Raw genomic sequence first — 21,745 nt, 5'->3', positions numbered from 1 at the left:
GGGCGGGCCTTCAGATTGGTTAATTTCTATTCATCTCTCTTCAGTTCAACTGATTCTTTCTTCTGTTATTTCCAGTCTGCTGTTGAACCCATTTGGTGAATTTTTAAATTCTGATGTATTTTCAGTTCCAGAATTCCCATTTGGCACATTTTTTTATAGTTTCTATTTCTCTGCTAAGAGTTCCTATTTATTAAATCATTACAAGCAATCCTTAATATGCTTGAGCATTTTAAGAGTTACTTATAAATGCCTGTCCACTAGTTCTATCATCTGGCTCATCTTGGGGTCAGTCTCCATAGTCCATAAATGACCTTTTCTCTTGAGTAGAGGTAATGTTCTCCTATGTCTTATGTTTACTAATTTTCGATAACCCTAGACATTGCAAATGATATGCTGCAGAGACTCAGGATTCTGTTACACTTCTTGGAAGAGTATTTGGTTGTTTGCTATAACATTCCAGTGACTTGGCTATGCTCTAACTCCAAGCTCTGTCTTCCCTGCAGTGGATGGCAGCTGTCATCTTCATCCAGCTCTTTAGCCTCAGCTGGACTGCTTGGGGTCTGCCCCACACACCCACAGTTCAGGGGTCACCTAGAGGTTTGGACACAGCTCCAAACAGAACTTGGGACTCGACCTGTGTGTTTTCTCCTTTCCAGGTCATCCCCCGCGACTCTCCAGGTGCTGCAGTAGCCCTGAACTCTGTCCTCCTGGTAGTCACTCCAGTAAGAGCGAGTGTTTACTGAGCCTGAGCCATCTTGTTTGGTATCAACTGGGCTTGCTCTGAGACGGATAAGCCATAAAGCCTGAAGACCCATCCAGTGCCACTGCTATCTTCCAAGTGGCCCCTTTGTTCAAATGTTGCCTCTGCCTGTTTGGGTTGCTCTCTGGTGCCTTCACGTAGTTGTTTTCATATTTTGCCCAGCATATACAGTTGTTTTCTGTGGGAGGGCTGGTCTGATATGCCCGACTGGAGTAGGCACTCAATAAATATTTGCTAAATAAATAAAGAAGTTATTTTCTGGTGCAGGAGGTTATCAAGTGAGTGATCTGGGCCAAAAGGCACTATGCGTTGGAGAGAACAACCTCTCCAATGAGAGCTCTTATCAGGAAACAAAATCAAAACACCCTAAGTGGCTAGTAATTGAACACAACTCAATCTGAAAGACTTCCAAGACTGGCCTCACTCAATTTTCCCACCAAAGGGAGGCTCAATTCTTGCATTTATTTTAATAACATCCATATCACAGGTACACTTACTGTATTGGAATTTTCTTGAAATTCAGAATCTGTGGACAGAAGGCTTAAATTCCTCAGACAAAGTGAGTGATTTGTATCCTGTGAAAGAAAAAAAAATTTAATTGACAAACAATTGGGATTTACCGTATTCTATTATGTAATAAAACACTTGATTACAGCGTCCCTAAGATTCCAAATGTCTAGAGAATAAAAAAACATTCAAAACAAAGGCTACCTGGATTATTTCAATTTTTAAAATCCTGTTATTCTTAAGAGGAAATTGTTTATGTTCTTAAACATGGTTAGTAGAGTTTAAGAATTATCTCACGACTCAGGCTCCAGAGTAACAAAAGCTATAATAACAGGAAATCAATAATATTTGTGAAATTGGTCTATCACTGACAAAGCAATTTTACGTGACTTCATTTACTATTAACATAATCCTCTGTAGTATTATTTCACATTCCCATTTTAAGTATGAGAAAATTAATGCTAAGATTAGCAGTAAACAGTCCAAAAATCACTAATTCACATAACACGGACCCAGTGCTTCTGACTGAAAGTCCATCTTCCATTACTTCACAGTGTCCCCAGCATGGGCATCTCAGGACTGTCACTGAAGAATGGTGCTGAGGGGTTGCTGTTCCTATACACGTGTCTGGGCCGACTCAGAATCCTGGGTTCCTAGAATGCCAGCTGTGGTTCAAATACTTTATGTGGTCGCCTTACTTTACCCCATGTATCGTATGTTCTGATTCGTGCATGTTTTTAACAAATACTCACTGAGCATCTAATACATATTAAGCCCTGTTCCAGGCCCAGGGATACAATAATAAAGTCCCTGATACCAGAGAAAGGGCGCCAGACATAAAACCAAATAAATATACAGTATATAAGAGAGTGAGGGGAGTGGAGAAGGCCAGGGGAGGAGATGCTCTTTTATCAGATTAGGAAGGGACTCAGATAAGGTGGCCTTAGAGCAGATCCTGAAGAAGGCATGGGCCATGCACACATGTGGGGAAAGTGACTCACGCAGAGGGCACAGCACATACAAAGGCCTGGAGGCAAGGCGGGTTTCCCCAGTTCAAGGAACCACAAGGCAGATGGTGCGGCTCAAGTGAAATGAAGTGAAGTAAATGAAGAGAGAAGTGACCAGGCCACAGTGTCTAGGACTTTCTGGACCACTGTAAAGATTCTAATTTTTACCTTAAGTGACATAAGAAGCTACTGAAGGGTTATAAGCAGAGAACAGACATGATTTGCCTCATTGTTTAGGAAGATCAGGGTGGAGTATCAGTGGGGAGAAGGGAGGGGAAAGGTGCTAAGAAAACCACTTAGCAGGTCATTGCAAGAATCCAGGCCAAACAATGACAAGGGCTTCGATGAAGTAATCAGATCAGATTCTAGAAAGATGGAACTGATAGATGCTGGTGGGTGTGTGGAATGAGGGAAAAAAAAGAAGAGTCAAGAATGACTCCAGTATTTTTGGCCTGCGCCACTAGAAAAACAGAGGTGCCATTTACTAAGATGTGGAAGACTGCAGGAGGAACAGGTTGGACGCGTCAGGTCTGGGAAATGTAGGTGACAGCTGGGTGGAGACATCAAGTAGGAGGTTGAATACGTGTCTGAAGTTCAGGAAGAAATCTGGGCTAGAGATATAAATTTAGGACTCAAAGGCAATCCTGATAGCTTTGAAAGCCTAAGACTAGAGCAGATTCACTCCACTGGGGAGCTACCAGTCAGCCAAGAGATGTGAAGTCTGGACCCTGTGCATTGGGGCCTCCAATGCGCAGAAGCTATTGGTGAGAAACTGCGATTGTTACAAAACTGAGAAAACGGATCGTGACTTCATAAATGCAGCTTTGTGGACAAAAACTCTCAAATCTTAGTGTTTTTATCTGGTTTTACAGACAGTGAGACTGAGGCACAAAGAAGCCATTTGCCTAAGGTCATGCGTCTAGTGGTGGAGCTTGGATGTGAATTCAGACTCTTCACAACCAATGCTGTTTTACCTCCTATGATTGGGGTGGGGTGGGGGGCAGTCAAGACCAGGCTCTGGAATCAGATGGTCTGCCTAAAGGGTGCTAATTACAAGCTTTGGATACTTAGGCAAGTTATTTAATTTCTCCTTACCTCGGGTTTCTCTATCAGTGGTATGGGAATAATAATACTGACCTCTTGTAAGCAGGATAATTCACTGAAGAAAACTTAGCACGGTACTTGGCATACAGTAAACATTCAGTAAATATTAGTTATTATTACCAATAAAACACAGGAGGAAGAGTCCTTTTAAAGGGATCCTTTTCTGTTTAAAAATCAGAAACCAAAGAATCATGCTGTCTCTTCCCAAATCAAAACCATATTACATACTTTAAGAATCTTATTGTTCTAAAGGGGGTCAGTGAGCTTCCACTTTATTTATAAAATAGTAAAATAATAACAGTTCTCACTTTTTGGGTGCAAAAGACATAAGGTAAGTGCCCAATACCATATCAGAAGTAGCAACAGTAAATTTATCCCAGGATCTCTCTGGAAAGAAGCCACAGAGGAGAGGGCTTGGTAAGGAAAACAGACAAAACCACCTAAACCTCTTCAGAGGCTTGTCTATGGTTCAGTGCCTTAAAGGCAGTGGCTATCAAACCATCATGTCTGCAGGCAATTCTAAAGGGCAGGGGACCACCGCCCCCGCCGCCCCCAGACTCCACCTGGTTCTCCAGTGATGGATTAATGGAAGGGTGAAGCAAATCATTAAATCGTGTCCCAAACTCAAGTTCAAATGTACCATTTTATACGACAAGAATGGGAAAATAACACCCTTTGAGAGCACCTGGCCAACCCTTTGGCAGCCATTCTGAGACCTCTGGTTCCAAGACACCTCTTCCACCAGACGTGACGGAGGGGAGGCGGAGCCGAATCAGGGGCTGACGCACAGGGAGCCTGGTGAAATTTCTGGCTTCTGCCACCCCCTCACAAAGACGTAGATCTTGACACTGATTCTTCTCTCTCGCTAACAGATTTAGAGAGAAGGCATTTTAACCTTTTATTTTGAGACACAAACAACTGTCGCTGTTCTATGGTGCCCAGATCAAAACGAGAGACAAAACACTCCACACCTCTGATCCATTGTGATTTAGAAGTGCACTGTATGAGTTTCCTTTGTTATCGTGACCTTTCATGTGACTTTTGAGACTGTATTGAGTGCTGAATGTTTTCTCACAGCCATTACTGGGGCAGAAAAAGGGTCTTTCACCTGCAAGAACGAAAAGAGGTGTTAATTTCACCATAAAATCATTTCACTGGATTGAGACATCTACTTTCCCCTAACATAGGGAAGTAAATATGCTCATGAGGGTTCAAGTAATACACTGGATCAATTACCCACAAGTTAATCATCCCAGTCCTAAAATTTAATGGAGAACAAAGCACTGAGAATGGCCTGCTCCTAGGAAGTTAAAAGAGAAGCTAGTTTCTTTTTCCCCCCTCAGATTCTTTACTGAGTATCTCTGAATTGGTTTTATTTCTTAAGGTTAAGCTCCTGAGTCCAGTCTTTAGATCCTTTTTAACATCTGAGAGGAACTCAAACATTATAGGTGAAGGCCAACTGATTAGACTTGCTCTCTCCACAAAGCTGTACCAGTCTCGATGGAAACACACGTAATTTACTGGCTCAACGAAGGTTAAAAGATAAAAATTAGCCTAAACTCACCAGTATGTGTACGGACGTGAGTTTTAAGGTGGTGGCTTGCTGCAAATGCTTTTCCACAGCCATCATGATCACACCTAAGGAAGTTGTTTAAGCAGAAAGGATAGCAGTCATTAGCTAATCGACCTTCATCTTTAATATCTCTTGTAAATACAAACTTAAATTAAAACTGCTCAGAACACTATGATCAGATCGACAAAACAGGTTTTACAGGTAGGAATGATGACAAGTCCCTGGAAAAGTAAGGTGACAAATCTGGAATCAGAGGGAGAGGCTGGCCCAGGAAACGTGTTTCTTGTCCTACAGGTAAGGCACATGCTGAGAGCCCTAACAATAAAAGCCTTTTGATGAATGACACAATGGAATTCTATTGACAATGAGAATGCATATGGAAAATCTACTGTGGCAAATGAAACATAAGGAATATCAGTGATGGGTACAGAGGCTTTCACATAGGCACAGGGCCCGAAATACAAAGAGCAAAATCAGTTAGAATACACTGGCTACAATGTGATTATCGGTCATCTTCAGAGAACTTTTCTCTTTTACTTTCTTGATAACTAAAACTAGAGGTAATACTTCCCTCCTTAGGACTCCAAGAGCATTTATCTACATGCTACTTTTATGGCACCTGTCATTCCCAATCTTATTTTATCTCTGTGTGCATACATTTGTTATCTCTTCTCCTAGACTGCAATTCCTTTGAGGGCAGGGTCCATGTAGTTCTTCACATCTGCTGTAGTTCTTGCACATAGCAGGCATTTGGTCACTATTTACATGAATGAATGCATATACTTATAAGCCAAAATATTTTATTTCTTTAAATAGAAAGCTTCTCTAAAGCATTTTACTTTTTAAGTACATAAAATCATTGCATCTAAAGCCCCATCTAACATTCAAGAAAAATTAGCAGTTTTAATCATGACAAAAACACGTGTAATTGAAGAGAAATCAGAATCCCCTTGATAGCCCTATGGGGAAAAAAGCAACCCAAGCTTCATAGCAGCTGGGGAGTAACCAACTAGGATCCAAACATTCTTGCCTTTAGAGGGGCCATGACTCAGAAATGTATCTGTAATTCTTAAAAAACACACTTCCATTTAATTGGTGTTTAAGAGTTGACTGTCCCTGAAGAGGTTCCGATTTTTAGGTGTCCTAACAAGATGAGTGATTTGAGAATAGAAAGGCAGCATATTTAATGCCATGAATGTAACAGCAATTCCTCCTGCCTAAATTCAGAAACATGTTTATAGGCAGTTTTCAGTAATATATAGATATGTTATATTTAGGACGAATCCTTACAAACTGGTTACCTCATTAAAAACATCATATAATCACTCCAAAGTTGTTTTTCAATCCCTGATGAATGCTCAGAACCACACTATATGCTGTGAGCACAGGAGAAATTAGATGATACAACTCCTTCCTTCAAGCTTATATTTATACATGTATCAATTAAATATATAAGTGTGTTCACATATATATATATATATATATAAACGGAAATCTATAGATAAAAATGGATGCTCCTAGCACTGTTTACAATAGCTAGGACATGGAAGCAACCTAGATGTCCGTCAGCAGACAAATAGATAAGAAAGCTGTGGTACATATACACAATGGAATATTACTCAGCTATTAAAAAGAATGCATCTGAATCAGTTCTAATGAGGTGGATGAAACTGGAGCCTATTATACAGAGTGAAGTAAGTCAGAAAGAAAAACATCAATACAGTATATTAATGCATATACATGGAATTTAGAAAGATAGTAATGATGACCCTATATGAGAGACAGCAAAAGAGACACAGATGTAAAGAACAGACTTTTGGACTCTGTGGGAGAAGGCGAGGGTGGGATGATTTGAGAGAATAGCATTGAAACATGTATATTATCATATGTGAAACAGATCGCCAGTCCAGGTTCGATGCATGAGACAGGCGCTCAGGGCTGGTGCACTGGGATGACCCTGAGGGATGGGATGGGGAGGGAGGTGGGAGCGGGGTTCAGGACGGGGAACACATGTACACCCATGGCTGATTCATGTCAATGTATAGCAAACACCACTACAATATTGTAAAGTAATTAGCCTTCAATTAACATAAATTAATTACTTTTTAAAAAAAAGATGCTCCTATAATGTTTGTATGTACACATGACATATTACAAAGCAATAACCAAACAAGTGATTAAAAAAAAAAAAAAAACAATTCTTGCACCACTAGCTTAAGTGTCTTTGCCCCTCATCCCTTCCTTCCCTCCTCACCTCTTCCTAGGAAGGTATCCTTGCCCCTGTGCTCAGAATCTCATTCTCATACTGTCTGGATACCTGTTCTTTTCCACCAGAGCAGACTAAGGTTCTCAGGAGGACAGCCTACATGTTAGCATTTCTCTAGTACTGATGAGGGAGTTTCAGTAAGCGCTTCGTAAAAGTAAAGGGAAAGAATAAGGCAGAGAAGCCACCATCCACAGAGCAGGTAGAGACGCTCTTGGACCCCATCACCCCTCCCTCAGTCTGCAGTAGTTTATAGCTATCCTGGGGAGAGCAAACACTGCCCAGAGAACTAGCAAAGGGAATTTCCTTCCCATTCTGAAAAATACTAGAGTACATCAAGACACCCCCCTGAAACCTGGTCAGTGATAAACAGAAAACAGCAAGACCCACCGAAATGGCTTTTCTCCTGTATGGGTTCGAATGTGCTTCCTCAGATCACTGAGTGTGGTGAAGTACTTGCTGCAGCCTTCAGATTCACAGTTAAACGTCTTCCCTGTGTGAAGCCTCTGATGTGCTTTCAGCCTGCAAGATACCCCAGAGAAATCCCCTTTGTCATAATGCACACCAGAGCTTTCCCACGTCAGCTTAATGTGCATCAAGGTCAAGCACATAAGAATTCTAGTCATAATACACTAATATCAACATTTTGTGCTCAGAGAGAAATTCAAACAATTATACAGCAGAGTGGTGTGAGTGTGACCCTGAAGCCAGGCTGCCTGGGACTCAAATTCTGGTCTCCTCTACCAGAAGGGGATCTTGACCCAGTTACAAAACCTCTCTGCTTCCGTTGCCTTTGCGGCACACAGGACACTGCCTACCACGCAGTGAGTGCTTTTTAGGTGCACGTGCTCAGCTGTGTCCAACTCTTTGTGATCGTATGGACTGGAGCCCGCCAGTGTTAGCTATTATATTTGCTATGTGATAGCCAATGCTGAGGAGTAATATAAGTCTCCTGATATAAACGGTAGAAAAGAGAAAGGGCTAATGAGCCGACCACTCCCCACTTCTTGAGGGTAGAAAAAAGTTAAATCTTCAAGTTGAGGCTGGGAAGGAAATTAAAGAATCCTTAATACCAAGCTCCTGAGCCGACAGGAGATATTATTCCATACCAACTACTAAATCCTCAGGCCGGGATGTCATTCCGGGAGATACAAATCCAGACACAAAGCTTCTCTGACTGTAACCGATCCAGGATGTGTCCATGTTTAAGTAACAGCTCCTCTGAGGAACTGTCAGCAGCTGAGCGCGGCTGCCCTCTTTAAAGCCCTGCATGGGAACGTGTGCACGCAGGGGGAGCGCCGCGGTCACGGCAGAGCCGGGCTCGGGGGCTGGCGGTGCTGGGCGTGGGGGTGCTGACCTGTACAGCGTGTTGAACGCCTTCTCACAGCCCTGCACGTCGCACTCAAATGGCTTCTCCTTCGTGTGCACCCGCACGTGGATCCTGAGGCTGTAGGAGGTGAGGAAGGCCTTGCCGCAGCCCTCCTGGTTACAGACGAAGGTGTACTCCCCTCGGTGGGTCTTCTGGTGGGTGCGCAGGTTGCCTGCTGTGCTGTAGGTGCGGGGACAGCCCTCAAAGGTGCACTGGTACCGCTTTACCTGGCAGACGGAGGACACCTCGTCAGTGGCACAACAGAGCTGCCCAGGGCCGAACTTCTCCGAGAGCTTGGCTCTCGGGAGAGGCAGGTGAGATACACAGGCTTCTGTCGTCAACACAGAAAGCACCCTCTAACACAAGTGGGGAAATCTTCCTGCTGAGCAAATTACACCGGGGCAACAAATGATGAGAGCAATGGGCAAGAGACAAGGCAGAGGCAGTTAAATACTCTAAACGAATATAAGACCGGTGTCCACTCAACACCCACCCGCTAAAGGTGGGCACATACTACTACACTCACCCACACTCACATATAATTTGACTTTAAGGTTTGACTCAACATCCTGTCCTCTGGGCCTGTAACCTGATGAGAACCAACCAATATAAAACTGAGTTTAAAACATTCTGAAATTTATATACTCAGTCATAGGTGTACTAGTTCAGTTATATACCAGCATAGTCTCTTCTATAACTTCAGATCTACAAAATGAAAAACGTGTATCACGAATCTCTGGGAATATCTGGCAGTATGGCGCTTCTCAAACTGCTCCTCTTGGTCCCCTTCCTGGAAAGCGTGCTCTCCACAGGAGCCTCCACTTCCCACAATGCCCATGGAACCACTCGGCAAGCTGCCTTCACCAGACGAAACCATGCTCTTGAGCTTGCTGGTGCTCAAGCTCTTTCCTCCGTCCCAATTTTCCTTTAGTATTGGAAAAAAATTTCTCATCGATGCCCACTCCTTCTGAAAACGTGTCCTACACCACAAAGCAATTCCATGGGGCTCTTTATCTTCTTCCCTGAGTCACTCACTCCTTTTCTTTAACTTCTACATATAGGTTCAGCCCAAAGCTTCTCTCTCATCTTCCAAACCTTCCCCATCTCTCTCCTGGGAAAGGGGAAGCAACACAGCCTTGGCTGGAGAAACATGAATACTGGCGCTTGGGTTCAGGACTTTGCGCAGGTCTTTCCATGTCTCTGAACTAAAGGTTCTTTATTTCTACACGGCAGAACTGAACGTCCTGCTGTCTCACGGTGCTTGTGAGCAGAACAAAGTGAGATAAAGCATCTGCGAAAAGACTGTCAGTGTCCTGATGCTATTCATATCAAAGCGCTAGTTCTGCCTATTCTTCAGCTTTAGCAAACACCTTCCTCCTTCAGTCAGTCCTCATCGTTCTCCAAGCTTTAGTCTACTGCTCTCACCACACTACTGGTATTCATTCAACAGTTAATGAACTCCTATATCCCAGGCAACAAGCTAGATACCACAGATAAAAAGGTGAACAAGACAAAAAGCTTTCCTTTTAAGGAGCATCATTTTAAGGAGGCCCATGTGCACAAATGATTATAGACTGTGCTGAGTTGGACGATGTACACACCCACAGTGCTTGGGAAGCGTAAAAAAGGGAAACCTAATCCTTCTCAGAAAGACTGGACTCAGTGAAGGCTTGGAAACTGAGGCATTCTGTCTGAACTGAGGATGTGTTTTGGTTTGCCTGTTGGTCTATTTTTTAGGGATTAACTGAAACAGTGTTCCTTAGACAAACTGGAAGAGATGGGCATTCCAGAATGAGGTAACACCTTGAGAACTACATGCAGAGATGAATGAGAACACTGGTCCAAGAGACCACAAACACACCTCGGTAGGTAAGAGACTGGAAAAAGAATCTAGAAAAATGAGTGAAGCCTCCTCAGGTAAGCTGTGAAGTAGAGGAACAGGACAACAGGGAGCCAAGATATCTTGGTTTTAACCAAGATAGCAACACAACCAGATGTGGGGTTTACAAGAGATCATTCTGGAAGCCTACGGAAGATAAACTGGAAGGGTAAGCGAACAGAAGAAGGGGTAGCAGAGGTGAAGAGAGGGGGGACAACTGTCCAAGACAGAGGTGAGAAGAATCCAAACTAGGGAAGTGACGGGACTTCCCTGGCAGTCCAGGGGTTAAGACTCTGTGCTCCCAATTATAGGGGGCATGGGTTCAATCCCTGGTCAGGGAACTAAGATCCCGCATGCCCACACAGCATAAATAAATAAAGTGGCAGTGGACATTATGAAAGATGAATTCCAGAGAAAATGAAAGGGGGGAAATGTGTGGCTCTAGTGACAACTGTGTGCTGAGGCGTGGTAGCAATGGGGAAAGGCAAAGTCAAGATCAACTCCCAAGATTAGGGCCTGGATGACAAAACAGATGGTCACATACCAATTTTGGACTGGACAGAGGGTGGGGAGAAGTGATAAGTTGGGTTTGAGGTACTGCCAGGTACCTCAATGTCTAGTAGGAATGTCTAGTAGGCACACATAATAGGCTGGAAGCTACAAAATCAAGTCTAGCGCAGGAGTTTCTGGTACACAGATAATAGTTGCCTTTACTATATAATAAAGCAGGCTGGTTCAAGGCCCAACTCTGCTACTTATTGTGTAACTTTGGGAAAATTACTTAAGCCAAGTCTCCAGCCCCTATTTACAACATGAAGGAAAGAAAATCAATCTTTTTGGGGTTGTTATAAGGATTAGGGATAATTCATGTAAAGTATTTCAACATAGGGACTGGCATACAGTAGATGCTCAATAAAATCTTGGCCACGAGGCCAAAGGACGGGCTCCTGAACGTCAGCAATGTTTAGGGAACTGGTAAAAAGAAGCGACGCCATTGATGGGTGAATGGGTAACATGACTGGGGAACTGGGAAGAGAATGCAAAGGAGATGGACGTCACAGAAGCCAAAAGATAAAAGGTCTTAAGGAAAAGAGAATGGTCAGGATGTTTTCAGAGAAAACAAGGAATATAGGAAGGACTAGGGAAAGTGTAGGCTCCAGCAGCTAGGAATTCACCAAGGACTCAGCAAGACTAGTTTTAATGGACTGACAAAGCCAGAAGTCTGGCTTAAGGTGAATCATGAAAGGCAGGGATAGAGGCTGGAGGTGCAGAGTGGCAGCACCACAATGGACCTCTGACTCGATGAAGTCTTGTCTGTTTGAAGGAAGATAGGTTTTGAGCATATTTGGAAGGAAAATGGTCCTGGAAGAAAGAAGCTGAGGATGACAAGGATATTTAAAAGCCCGGGTGGAGGGAAAGGCCTGAGGTAGGGAGGAGGACATCCAGTTTCAGAGAAGGAGGATCTGATGTTAGGATGCGGCGACTCAAGGGCCTTCTGGGCCACGTGGTCTCTCTTACAGCTACTCAACTCCACTGCTGTATGTAGGTGGAAATAACAGTCTGTTGTTGTTTAGACACTAAGTTGTGTCTGACTCTTTTGCAACCCCATGGACTGTGGCCTGCCAGGCTCCTCTGTCCATGGGATTCTCCAGGCAAGAATACTGGAGTGGGCTGTCATTTCCTTTCCCAGGGGATCTTCCTGACCCAGGGTTTAGGCAGACTCTTTACCACTGAGCCATCTGGGAAGCACCGAAAGTAACCACAGAGTACATAAATGGACAAGCAAGACTGGGCTCCAAATAAACTGTATTTATGGACAAGGAAATCTGAATTTCATCATTTTCATGTATCATGAAATAATGTTCTTTGGATTAAAAATAATTTTTAAATGTGAAAACCATTCTACACAAACAGGCATCTGTTTGCCAAACCCTGAAAACCTGTGGGGGTGGGGAGGGAGGGGCCCCGAGTCCTCCCATCTCCCCTGGGCTCCAGGTCCTTCTCTCAAAAGCCCAATCCCTAGTAGGATTTTGCACAGGATTTTTGTTCCCCAGACAAGGGTTCTCCTGCTCATACACCCCTTTCCCTTCCCTAGGCCACACCAGAGGTGCTCCATAAATACCGGCTGAATTGAACTATTGATCAGGCATTCTCATGTCTCAGGGTCTAGTTTTGAAGCTAATCACCACCAGATTTATTCTAAAACAGTGCACACACATGCCATTTCCCTGCTCAAATGGTAAAGTCCCAATTCCCTAGCCTTGTATTCAAACTCCTTCAAGGTCCTCTTCAGGCCAGCAGCGGAGAACTGTTAAGGCCCACAGGGACAGTACCCTCTTCCCTAACTGCAACACTAGAGTCCCACTAGAAAGGAAATGTCCAGTTCCTTTCTTCTCTGCTTTTCCCAATCTCTTCCACTCAAGCTTCACCACCACCAGGCCCTCCACTACCATTCCATACCTACGTGACAGTGCCCTTCTCTGAATTCCAACAATATTTAACTATACCACTCACTTGACACTTAGCTTACACAGTTAACTATCCTCTCATGCACATGTCCTGATTTCTCAAGACGGAAAACCTCTTTGGCACTTCGAGATAGAGATTTCAAAATGATCACTGACCAGGGAGGAGAACCATGACTGTGAATGCTCTAATTAAGGAGTCTGTAAGTCTCAGTCATAGAGCTTATGACAGTGGTGAATGACAAGAGCAGAATTTCCTTCTTAAGATGCTATAGCGGTTGATAACTTCCTAAGTAACAAGTGAAATTAATTACTCATTCCCGTCTCTCTGCCCTGCCAACCGCTGCTCTCATCTAGGTTTTCTTACTTGGCCAATTCAAGCTTCCATTAAGTGTTCCTTCCTCAGGAACCTGTTCCCTGACCCATTCCTACCCCCTCCCCGAATGAGAAGAGGTATCCTTATTATAGGGGCTTCCCAGTTGGCTCAGCGGTAAAGAATCTGCCTTCCAAGCAGAAGACGCAAGTTCGATCCTTGGGTTGGGAAGATCCCTCAGAGAAGAAAATGGCAACCCACTCCAGTATTCTTGACTTGGAAATCTCATGAACAGAGGAGACTGGTGGGCGACAGTCCATGGGGTCACAAGAGTTGAACCCGACTCAGCGACTAAACAACAATTCTTATTACAGGTTTTCATGGCATCCTGGGCTTCCCTGGTGGCTCAGACGGTAAAGAATCCACCTGCAGTGCAGGAGACCTGGGTTCAATTCCTGGGTTGGGAAGATCCCCTGGAAGAGGGCAGGGCATGGCCGCCCACTCCAGTATTCTTGCCTGGAGAATCTCCATGGACAGAGGAGCCTGGTGGGCTACCGTCCACGGGGTCGCAAAGAGTCAGACACAACTAAGTGACTAAGCAGAGCACATGGCATCCTGATGTCTTTAAAGCACAGAATACCAGTAAGATGAAATAATCATATAGCTAAATAATTTACATAATTATTTGTTTAGATGCTAGGCACAGCAGTAGCTGGAGAACAGAAAGCACCAAGCAGACATCTGTAAAGTTAAACAATGAACCGCTCCTCTCCAGTGAGACTGTAGTAGGCTCCAGGAGAGCAAGGACCACGTCCAGCTCGACCAGTTCACTGTCACAGCCTCAGGCACCAGCCTCTGGAGAAGTGACTTAGACTTGTTGAGTGAAGGAACAGATGACTAAACAAACAAAACTAAACCAACAGGACTCATTGTTGAGGAAAGTAGGGGCAAGGGCTCTAAGTAACAAAGGGACAGAGTTTCAAGGAGGAGGGTCAACCAGGTCAAATTTAGCAGAGGTGACTGAGGAAGCATTTCTTAAGACTCAGCTCACAAGATCAGAACTAGTCCAGCAAGACTAGTGAAGGGTAAGAGCAGAAGCCAGGACTTACCAGGCTGAGAAGCTGGGGAAAACAGAGGAGATGGAGATAATGAATAAAACTACTCTTACACAAAACAGCGGAGGGGAGAGACCGGGGAGAGGACACAGCCTGAGGAAGGTGTGTGGATTTAATGGTGGGACACATGGCTGTCAAAGCAAGTGCTCCCCAGTACTACACTGAACAAGTGTGCAATCTCACCCTGTCTGGAAGAAGGCAGTAAATGCAAGTGCCAATACTGTCTATGAGAATCGTTTTTAAACAGCATCGAATATCACAAAAAGGGAAAACAAACCATCTCAAACTGGATCAGAGCAGGAAGTTACAAAAAACCTCCTTACTCAGCAGACGTATTGCAACATTTGGTACATTTAAATACAATTAAAGTTTTTCACGCCTGTACGCATTCTAAAAAAGTTCTGTTCCAGGGATTATATTGTCCCAGGAGATAGGAATACAGAAAAAATGGCTCCTGCTCTCTAGAAGCTCAAAGTCGAGAAGAGACCCAGACAAGAACAATAGGGTATGAGGAAATGTACAGATGTTAGAATATAGGGAAATATAGAGAAAAAGACTAAGAAAAACCCAGAAGGCAGCAGGAGAAGGGGACGACAGAGGATGAGATGGTTGGATGGCATCACCAACTTGATGGACATGAATTTGAACAAGCTCCAGGAGTTGGTGATGGACAGAGAAGCCTGGCGTGCAGTCCATGGGGTCGCCAAGAGTCAGACACGACTGAGCGACTGAACTGAACTGAACTGACTGAAGAAAAACTCAAGCTTGGGGATGACTAAAAAGAACAACTTCTCAAAGGAGGTGTTGCCCAATCTGAATTTAAAGAACTTGCTGCTGCTGCTGCTGCTAAGTCGCTTCAGTTGTGTCCGACTCTGTGCCACCCCATAGACGGCAGCCCACCAGGCTCCCTCGTCCCTGGGATTCTCCAGGCAAGAACACTGGAGTGGGTTGCCATTTCCTTCTCCAATTCGTGAAAGTGAAAAGTGAAAGGGAAGTTGCTCAGTTGTGTCTGACTCCTAGCGACCCCATGGACTGCAGCCTACCAGGCTCCTCCATCCATGGGATTTTCCAGGCAAGAGTACTGGAGTGGGGTGCCATTGCCTTCTCTGTAAAGAACTTGAGGGACACATAATTAACTGGCCTGTCAAAATTAACCGGAGTAGGGGACTTCCCTGGTGGTGCAGTGGATAAGAATCTGCCTGCCAATGCAGGGGACACAGGTTCAATCGCTGCTGGTCTGGGAAGATCCCACATTCAGCAGAGCAACTCAGCCCGAGCGCCTAGAGACCGTGTTTCACAACAAGAGGAGCCACTGCAGTGAGCAGCCTGTGCACCACAACCACAGAGTAGCCCCCACTCTCCGCAACTAGAGAAAAGCCCGTGTACAGCAAAGAAGACCTGGTGCAGCCAAAAACAAACAAACAATTTTAAAAATTAAAAAAAATTTTTAAGAAATTAACTAGAGTACCTGTAATATGAACATGTCACCAAAGATTCCATTGGAAAACACATTTCTCCAAAAGAGCTTAAGTACTGCATCACTTAAACAGCTGCTGATTAGGGAGTTAGGGAGCTCAGATACAGCACAGGTTGGGATCACTGAGGATGGGGTCTAATGTTTCATAAAGGGCTGCTGCTGCTAAGTCACTTCAGTTGTGTCCGACTCTGTGCAACCCCATAGACGGCAGCCCACCAGGCTCCCCCGTCCCTGGGATTCTCCAGGCAAGAACACCGGAGTGGGTTGCCATTTCCCTCTCCAATGATGAAAGTGAAAAGTGAAGGCGAAGCCACTCAGTTGTGTCCGACTCGCAGCGACCCCAGGGACTGCAGCACCAGGCTCCTCCATCCATGGGATTTTCCAGGCAAGAGTACTGGAGTGGGGTGCCATTGCCTTCTCCATTCATAAAGGGCAGGAGGCATAAAAGTTTTCAGATGTTGACTTATAAAGTGCTCTGAGTAGTTCTAGAATAGAGAAATATTTAACAAAGATGATTTTGCCCTTGTAAGTTAATAGAAGCAGAGAAGGAAAGGTGAAATGAGATAAGCAAAAATAAGAAAATTAAACACTGGAATTCTAGAAGAAAATAGCTTCAAAAAAAATTCAGAAGTGGGACTTTCCTAGCGTCCAGTGGTTAAGACGCCACTGCAGGGGGTGCAGGTTCAATCCCTCGTCAGGGAACTAAGCTCTCCACGTGGTGCACGGGAGGGAAAAAAAAAATCAAGAAGAGAAAAAAAGCTGAGTTTCTGCTGGAGGAAAAAGAAATGAGTCCAGCAGAATTAGATCCCACACACACTAAAAGCGCCATTGTCAGTAAGGAAAGGGAGTCTCTGATTCTGAACACCGAGCACCTGAACATACTTATAAATCAATGCTCAGCCTGGCTCTGCCCCTTCCTTCCCATCCCTCTCCCCAGCAACTCTCTCCCCACACTGTCAGTGATCTCCTCTCTCCCACTCCATCAAATGCAACCAAAGAGCTCGAAGGAGAAATGGAAGAGCTCTGCACGGCCCACCACAGAGCTGAATTCACATACTGTCTCCACGCCTCAACCCTGTACCTTTAGGGAACCAGTGCCACCCTGCTGCCCTTCATGTCTCAGCCCTTCTCATAGCTAATGGGCTTCATTGTATGATTCTTGCCTCAGATCATTACGAAAATACAAAACTATCAGAATCCTGAACACAGTGCCTGATACGTAGCAGGCACTCAAAAGATGCCAGCCACCTAACCCTCTTGCCACTGCCAGCAAAACATGAGTCCTCATTCTTTAGCTGTAAGAGCCCTGAGCTTCTGAAATAAGTAAGTCATGGGGATGTAGTGCACAGCATGGTAACTACAGTTAATAGATATGTATAGTCTATCTAAAAGTTGCTGACACGGTAGATTTTTAAAGTTCTCATCACGAGAAAAAAAATGGTAACTAGACTTATTATGGTGATCATTTGTAATATTTGCAAATACGGAATCATTATATTGCATGTCAACTTTATCTCAATTGTAAAAAGTTTTTAAAAACAATATTTAAAAAGAGTCCCACCTTTGCCTGGTACCCCAACTGCCCACCAGGGAAGGAAGTTTGGGGGGCCTGCTCTCAGTAAGGCCAAGAAGCCCAAGGGAAGAGGGTGAATGTATGGACGGTTACCTGTGGCAAGGGCTGCACCCAGAGCCCCTGCAGAGGGACTACGAACATGTTCTCCTTGTAAAACATGGTTCTAAATGGTGGGTCACATTCCACAACTGTATTAATAAGACAGTTCAGCAAGTCAAGGGTGACTGGGCTCCAGGGTACCCAAACAAACAATCTATAACGCTGTTTCAGGAGAAAATGCTTCCCAAAGAGTTCCAAACAAAAACAGTTTAACCTTTTCTTCAACAGGAGGATACGTCCTTCCATACGTCCTTCAAGAACCATGTGGGGGACTTCCCTGGTGGTACAGTGAATAAGATGCCACTTGCAGATGCAGGGGACACAGCTTCAATCCCTGGTCCATGTGCCACTGAGCAACCGAGCCCATGTGCCAAAACCACTAAATCCACATGGTAGAGCCTGGGAACCGCAACTACTCAAGCCTGCACGCCCTAGAGTCCATGCTCCACAAGAAGAGAAGTCACTGCGAGGACAAGCTCGTGCACTGCAAAAAAGAGGGGCCCTCTCAACTCCGAAACTAGAGAAAGCCTGAGCGCAGCAACAAAGAGCCGGTGCTGCCAAAAGTAAATTTTTTTAAAAAGCAAGAAAAAAGAACCACGTGGGCCTTTAGGAAGAGCGGACCTTCACCAAGCCACCACCAGGCACCAGGCACGATCCTGGACGTTTTATGCACCCCCTGTTGTGCATGTATAACTGAATAAATCTTATTTCACCTTCACGAAAAGTGACAAGATATTCCTATTTCAATTTTACAAAAGAGGAAACGGAGCAGCTTGCCCAAGGCCACTTAGTATATACCAGAACAAAGATGGGACCGAGGTCTAACTTATCCCTGTGTACATCACAGAGGAAACAATTTTAAGAAAAAGCTAGATTTAAATAAAAGAAAAACATGAACATTCAGATTCTTTCTCCAATGTCCTACATCGAAATATTAGCAATACTCAACAGATACAGCCTATGTACGATGTAAATCTGAGAACTGTTATTCCTGCAGCATTATGCTGGAAAACCAGTTGGAATGTAAAGCCACCCTGGTCTCTCTTCCAAGCCAGTGGGCCTCAGTGATGGAAATGCTGATGGCTGAGAAGAAGTATGTGACACGCAAGCGGCATGCAGGAGAGAGCGCTCAACTGGCTTCATCTGCTGGCAAGGGAAAATGCTTCCAGCCCTGGTTTCCTACCGAACACTGCGCCTTCGGCCTCAGCGGTCTTCCTTCCGGACCCCCCAGAGTCCCTCAGGGCAGGGATTATTTCTTTGTCCTTCCTGATATTTGACAAACACTGATGATACTCAATAAATAAAAGCTTGTGGAAAGAATGAACAGATCCTCAACACTAGCATTTCAAGCAGAAACTGTCTCTGTCCTAGTTCTGCAGGGCAATTCTGTGAGAGTTCACAAGGGAACCTGTAAAGGAATATAATCACGGTGTGCAAAGACTAAAAGTGGGCGGGTCCCCTCTGCAGAGTCAGCAGCAACCTGGTTTGTCTCAGGGGATACTCACACGGCCGTAGGGATTGATAATGAGCAATGAGATTGGAACTGGGTCCCCACGGTAAAGGGCACATCGAAAAAAGGCTTTGAAACACTGGAGTCAAATTTTCCCCCTTATTCTATATCTTAAATTTGTCACACTAAAAAAAAAAAAAAGATCTCTTGGAATGTCACTGACCAACATAGCAAGCAACCCAATTCATTAAGCATCCCTATAGCTGTGCTTCTTGGCAGAAAAATATATTTTCTCCCAATCAATGCTCTGGGACACTCTGGTGCATCATAAAGAGCATATTTGGTATGTGACTCCTGGGTTTCTTCACCCTTCTTGGCCAACCATGCAGCAGAGAAGTGCAAGGTCAGTTCAGGGGTGCGGGGAGACACATTCACTGATGTGATTCAGAGGAAGTAACCCGACAGTCCTGAAAAGGTCTTGGGAAGGGCACAGCTGTAAAAAAGTTTAGGAAACCAAGTGACTGCATGAACCGACGAAAGGAAACACAGCTGCTTAGAAACCTGGAGTAAAAAGGTATTAAAGGAGCAATTCTTAAGAATGCTGACCCTGAGAATGACAGGCTGTCATTCTGACAGGTCAGAGTGACGATGTTCTGATTTGCGAGCTTCTAAATCATTGACTCGATGAACTTAAGTCTTAGCACACTCTGGGAGATAGGGAAGGACAGGGAAGACTGGTGCACTGCCATCCATGGGGTCGCAAAGAGTCGGACACAACTTAGCAACTGAACAACAATAACAAGTCAACAGGCAGACAGCAGTAAAGCAGCAAGTACAAGAATAAGACAGGTGCACTTTGGATGGGAATGACCAGTGGCCCTGCGGAAAAAGGTAGGATCTGCAGCAAGGCTCTGGCTGGTTTCTTTTTGCACAAAACAAGCACAAGGGAGAAAAAAATGGAGTAATAGGTAAGCCAACCACACACTATAGCAAACAATGGAACAATCTAAGGTAAACAGGAAAATCAAGCCAGAATCTGACTCAGAAAACAAGCTGCTTAGGAAGCCAAGAAGACTAGCTATCAAATAATTTGATTTCTTAAGAGTAACACCTGGGCATAGAGATGCAGAAAAAGACCACGGTTTTTTGTCGTTTTTTTTTTAAAGGTGGAGGTGGGGGGAATGTAAAGAAATCATGAAGAATGTTATCAGTCAGTCATAAACATTGGCCTCTTCATACCAATTAAATGGATTTAAATGCCAAGAAATAAAAGAACATCACTGTTACAACGAAAGCTACATTTATGATGGTGCTCCAGGAAGGCGAGTCTACTGAATGTCTGGTCATTTAGCACAACTTTCAAAGACTGAAAGCCACTGTAGCTTCTCCCTCAACCCCCAGCCAACCCCACACCTAATGATTTCAATGAGTTTCTAGAACCTTCCATGTAGGTCTCATGGATAGAACGGGAAAACATGGTGGGAGGAAAAGAAAGCACAGTGGGCTAAACCCATGGTGGACTGAACAAGGCACTTGTCTTATTCAACATGATTATCAAGGATCAAAAGACATGAATGGTAAACCAGGCTTGCAAGCTGGATGGAGTGGAAAAGCGACAGCTCGTATCACTGGTTGCATAACCCTCCCTTCCCTACCATCTCCTCCTTTTCTGCCTAGATCAGCATTCCCAAAATGTGTTCCACAGAACACTGACCATGGAAATAAGACCTGGAAAAATGATTTCCCAAGTTCAAAATAATTGGAGAATTCTGCATTTCCTTCCTTCTTGGTTATTATCAAAAGCTCTTGAGAAATCCCATATTCATAAACAAATCTCTGTCTTGATTTAACTTAAATGTTTCCCAAACATCTGCTCTTGAAAAACTCTCACATAGTAATCATTAACTGAGGATGGCCCGAAGTTTAGGCCCTGAGCCATGCTCAGATTTCCTCTGCTAAAACAATGATCCAATCCCCTTACTTACTACTGCCTCATCACTTTTCCTCCTCCAACTACCCTATTTTAAAAAAGAGAGAGAGAGAGAGAGAAACCCTGATGCTTCCTGCCTCCTGTTTCCTCACCACCCACTCATTTCTCCATCATTTGAAATCTGGCCTCAGCCTCCGGTGCACGTCTTCCCACGAGGTGATCAACTGCACAAGCAGCAGAACTAATGGCTCATCTTCAGCCCCTCGATCCCTCTTCAGGGTCACAAAAGAATATTAATATTTCTGAAGTCCCTCTTCCCTCAGCTTCCACAGCATTGTGTGTTCCACCCATCTCTGGGACTATGTGATCTCTGGTTCCTCTTTCTCTTTCTAACCCTTAAATTCTCAGAACAAGTCTTACTTCTTCTCCTTAGGTTATTTGCCCACAGTTTGAACTACTGCACTTTCATGGATCCACAATTCTCATCCCAAACCCCTTCCTTGACTTCAGATCCACATTTCCAAACAGCTTCTCAACTTGTTCACTTGACTTTCCTCCAAGTACTATACATTCAATATACTCCAACCATTCACCAGTTTCCCCACCAAATATTCTCCTCTTCCTCCCCTCTTGATCCCTGTTAATGGAATCACCATTCTTGGAGGGCAAGGGGGACAGGAGAGTTAGCTGCTTTCTCCTCAGCCTGCATAGAGCACTCTGAAGAGGCCTCAAAGTACCTATCACAGTGGACGTGAACTACTTAACTCACTGCTGAGATCTGAAGCTCCATGAGTCATCTGTGTGGCCACTGCGCTAAGAGAGAGAAGACACTCAACACGCTTACGCTATGCTCTGCTAAGT

General features: G+C 44.3%; 1 protein-coding gene across 2 annotated transcripts in view; it reads right to left on the bottom strand.

Moving 5' to 3' along the window:
- Positions 1–21,745, bottom strand: part of MTF1 (metal-regulatory transcription factor 1) — a 40,587-nt gene that overhangs the window by 14,342 nt on the left and 4,500 nt on the right. For both annotated transcript variants that reach the window (XM_010862769.1, XM_010862770.1), the window contains exons 3-7: positions 8,572–8,810; positions 7,605–7,736; positions 4,943–5,016; positions 4,350–4,486; positions 1,258–1,335 (exon numbers count right to left, since the gene is read on the bottom strand). In XM_010862769.1, coding sequence (XP_010861071.1) covers positions 1,258–1,335; positions 4,350–4,486; positions 4,943–5,016; positions 7,605–7,736; positions 8,572–8,810 — 660 coding nt within the window. The remainder of the gene's footprint in view (positions 1–1,257; positions 1,336–4,349; positions 4,487–4,942; positions 5,017–7,604; positions 7,737–8,571; positions 8,811–21,745) is intronic.

This window comes from Bison bison, unplaced genomic scaffold (assembly GCF_000754665.1).
Source record: "Bison bison bison isolate TAMUID 2011002044 unplaced genomic scaffold, Bison_UMD1.0 scf7180017864484, whole genome shotgun sequence".
NCBI classification, from domain to species: Eukaryota; Metazoa; Chordata; class Mammalia; order Artiodactyla; family Bovidae; genus Bison; species Bison bison.
The sequence above is the reverse complement of the archived record's forward strand: the minus strand, read 5'-3'. Positions and strand labels throughout refer to the sequence as shown.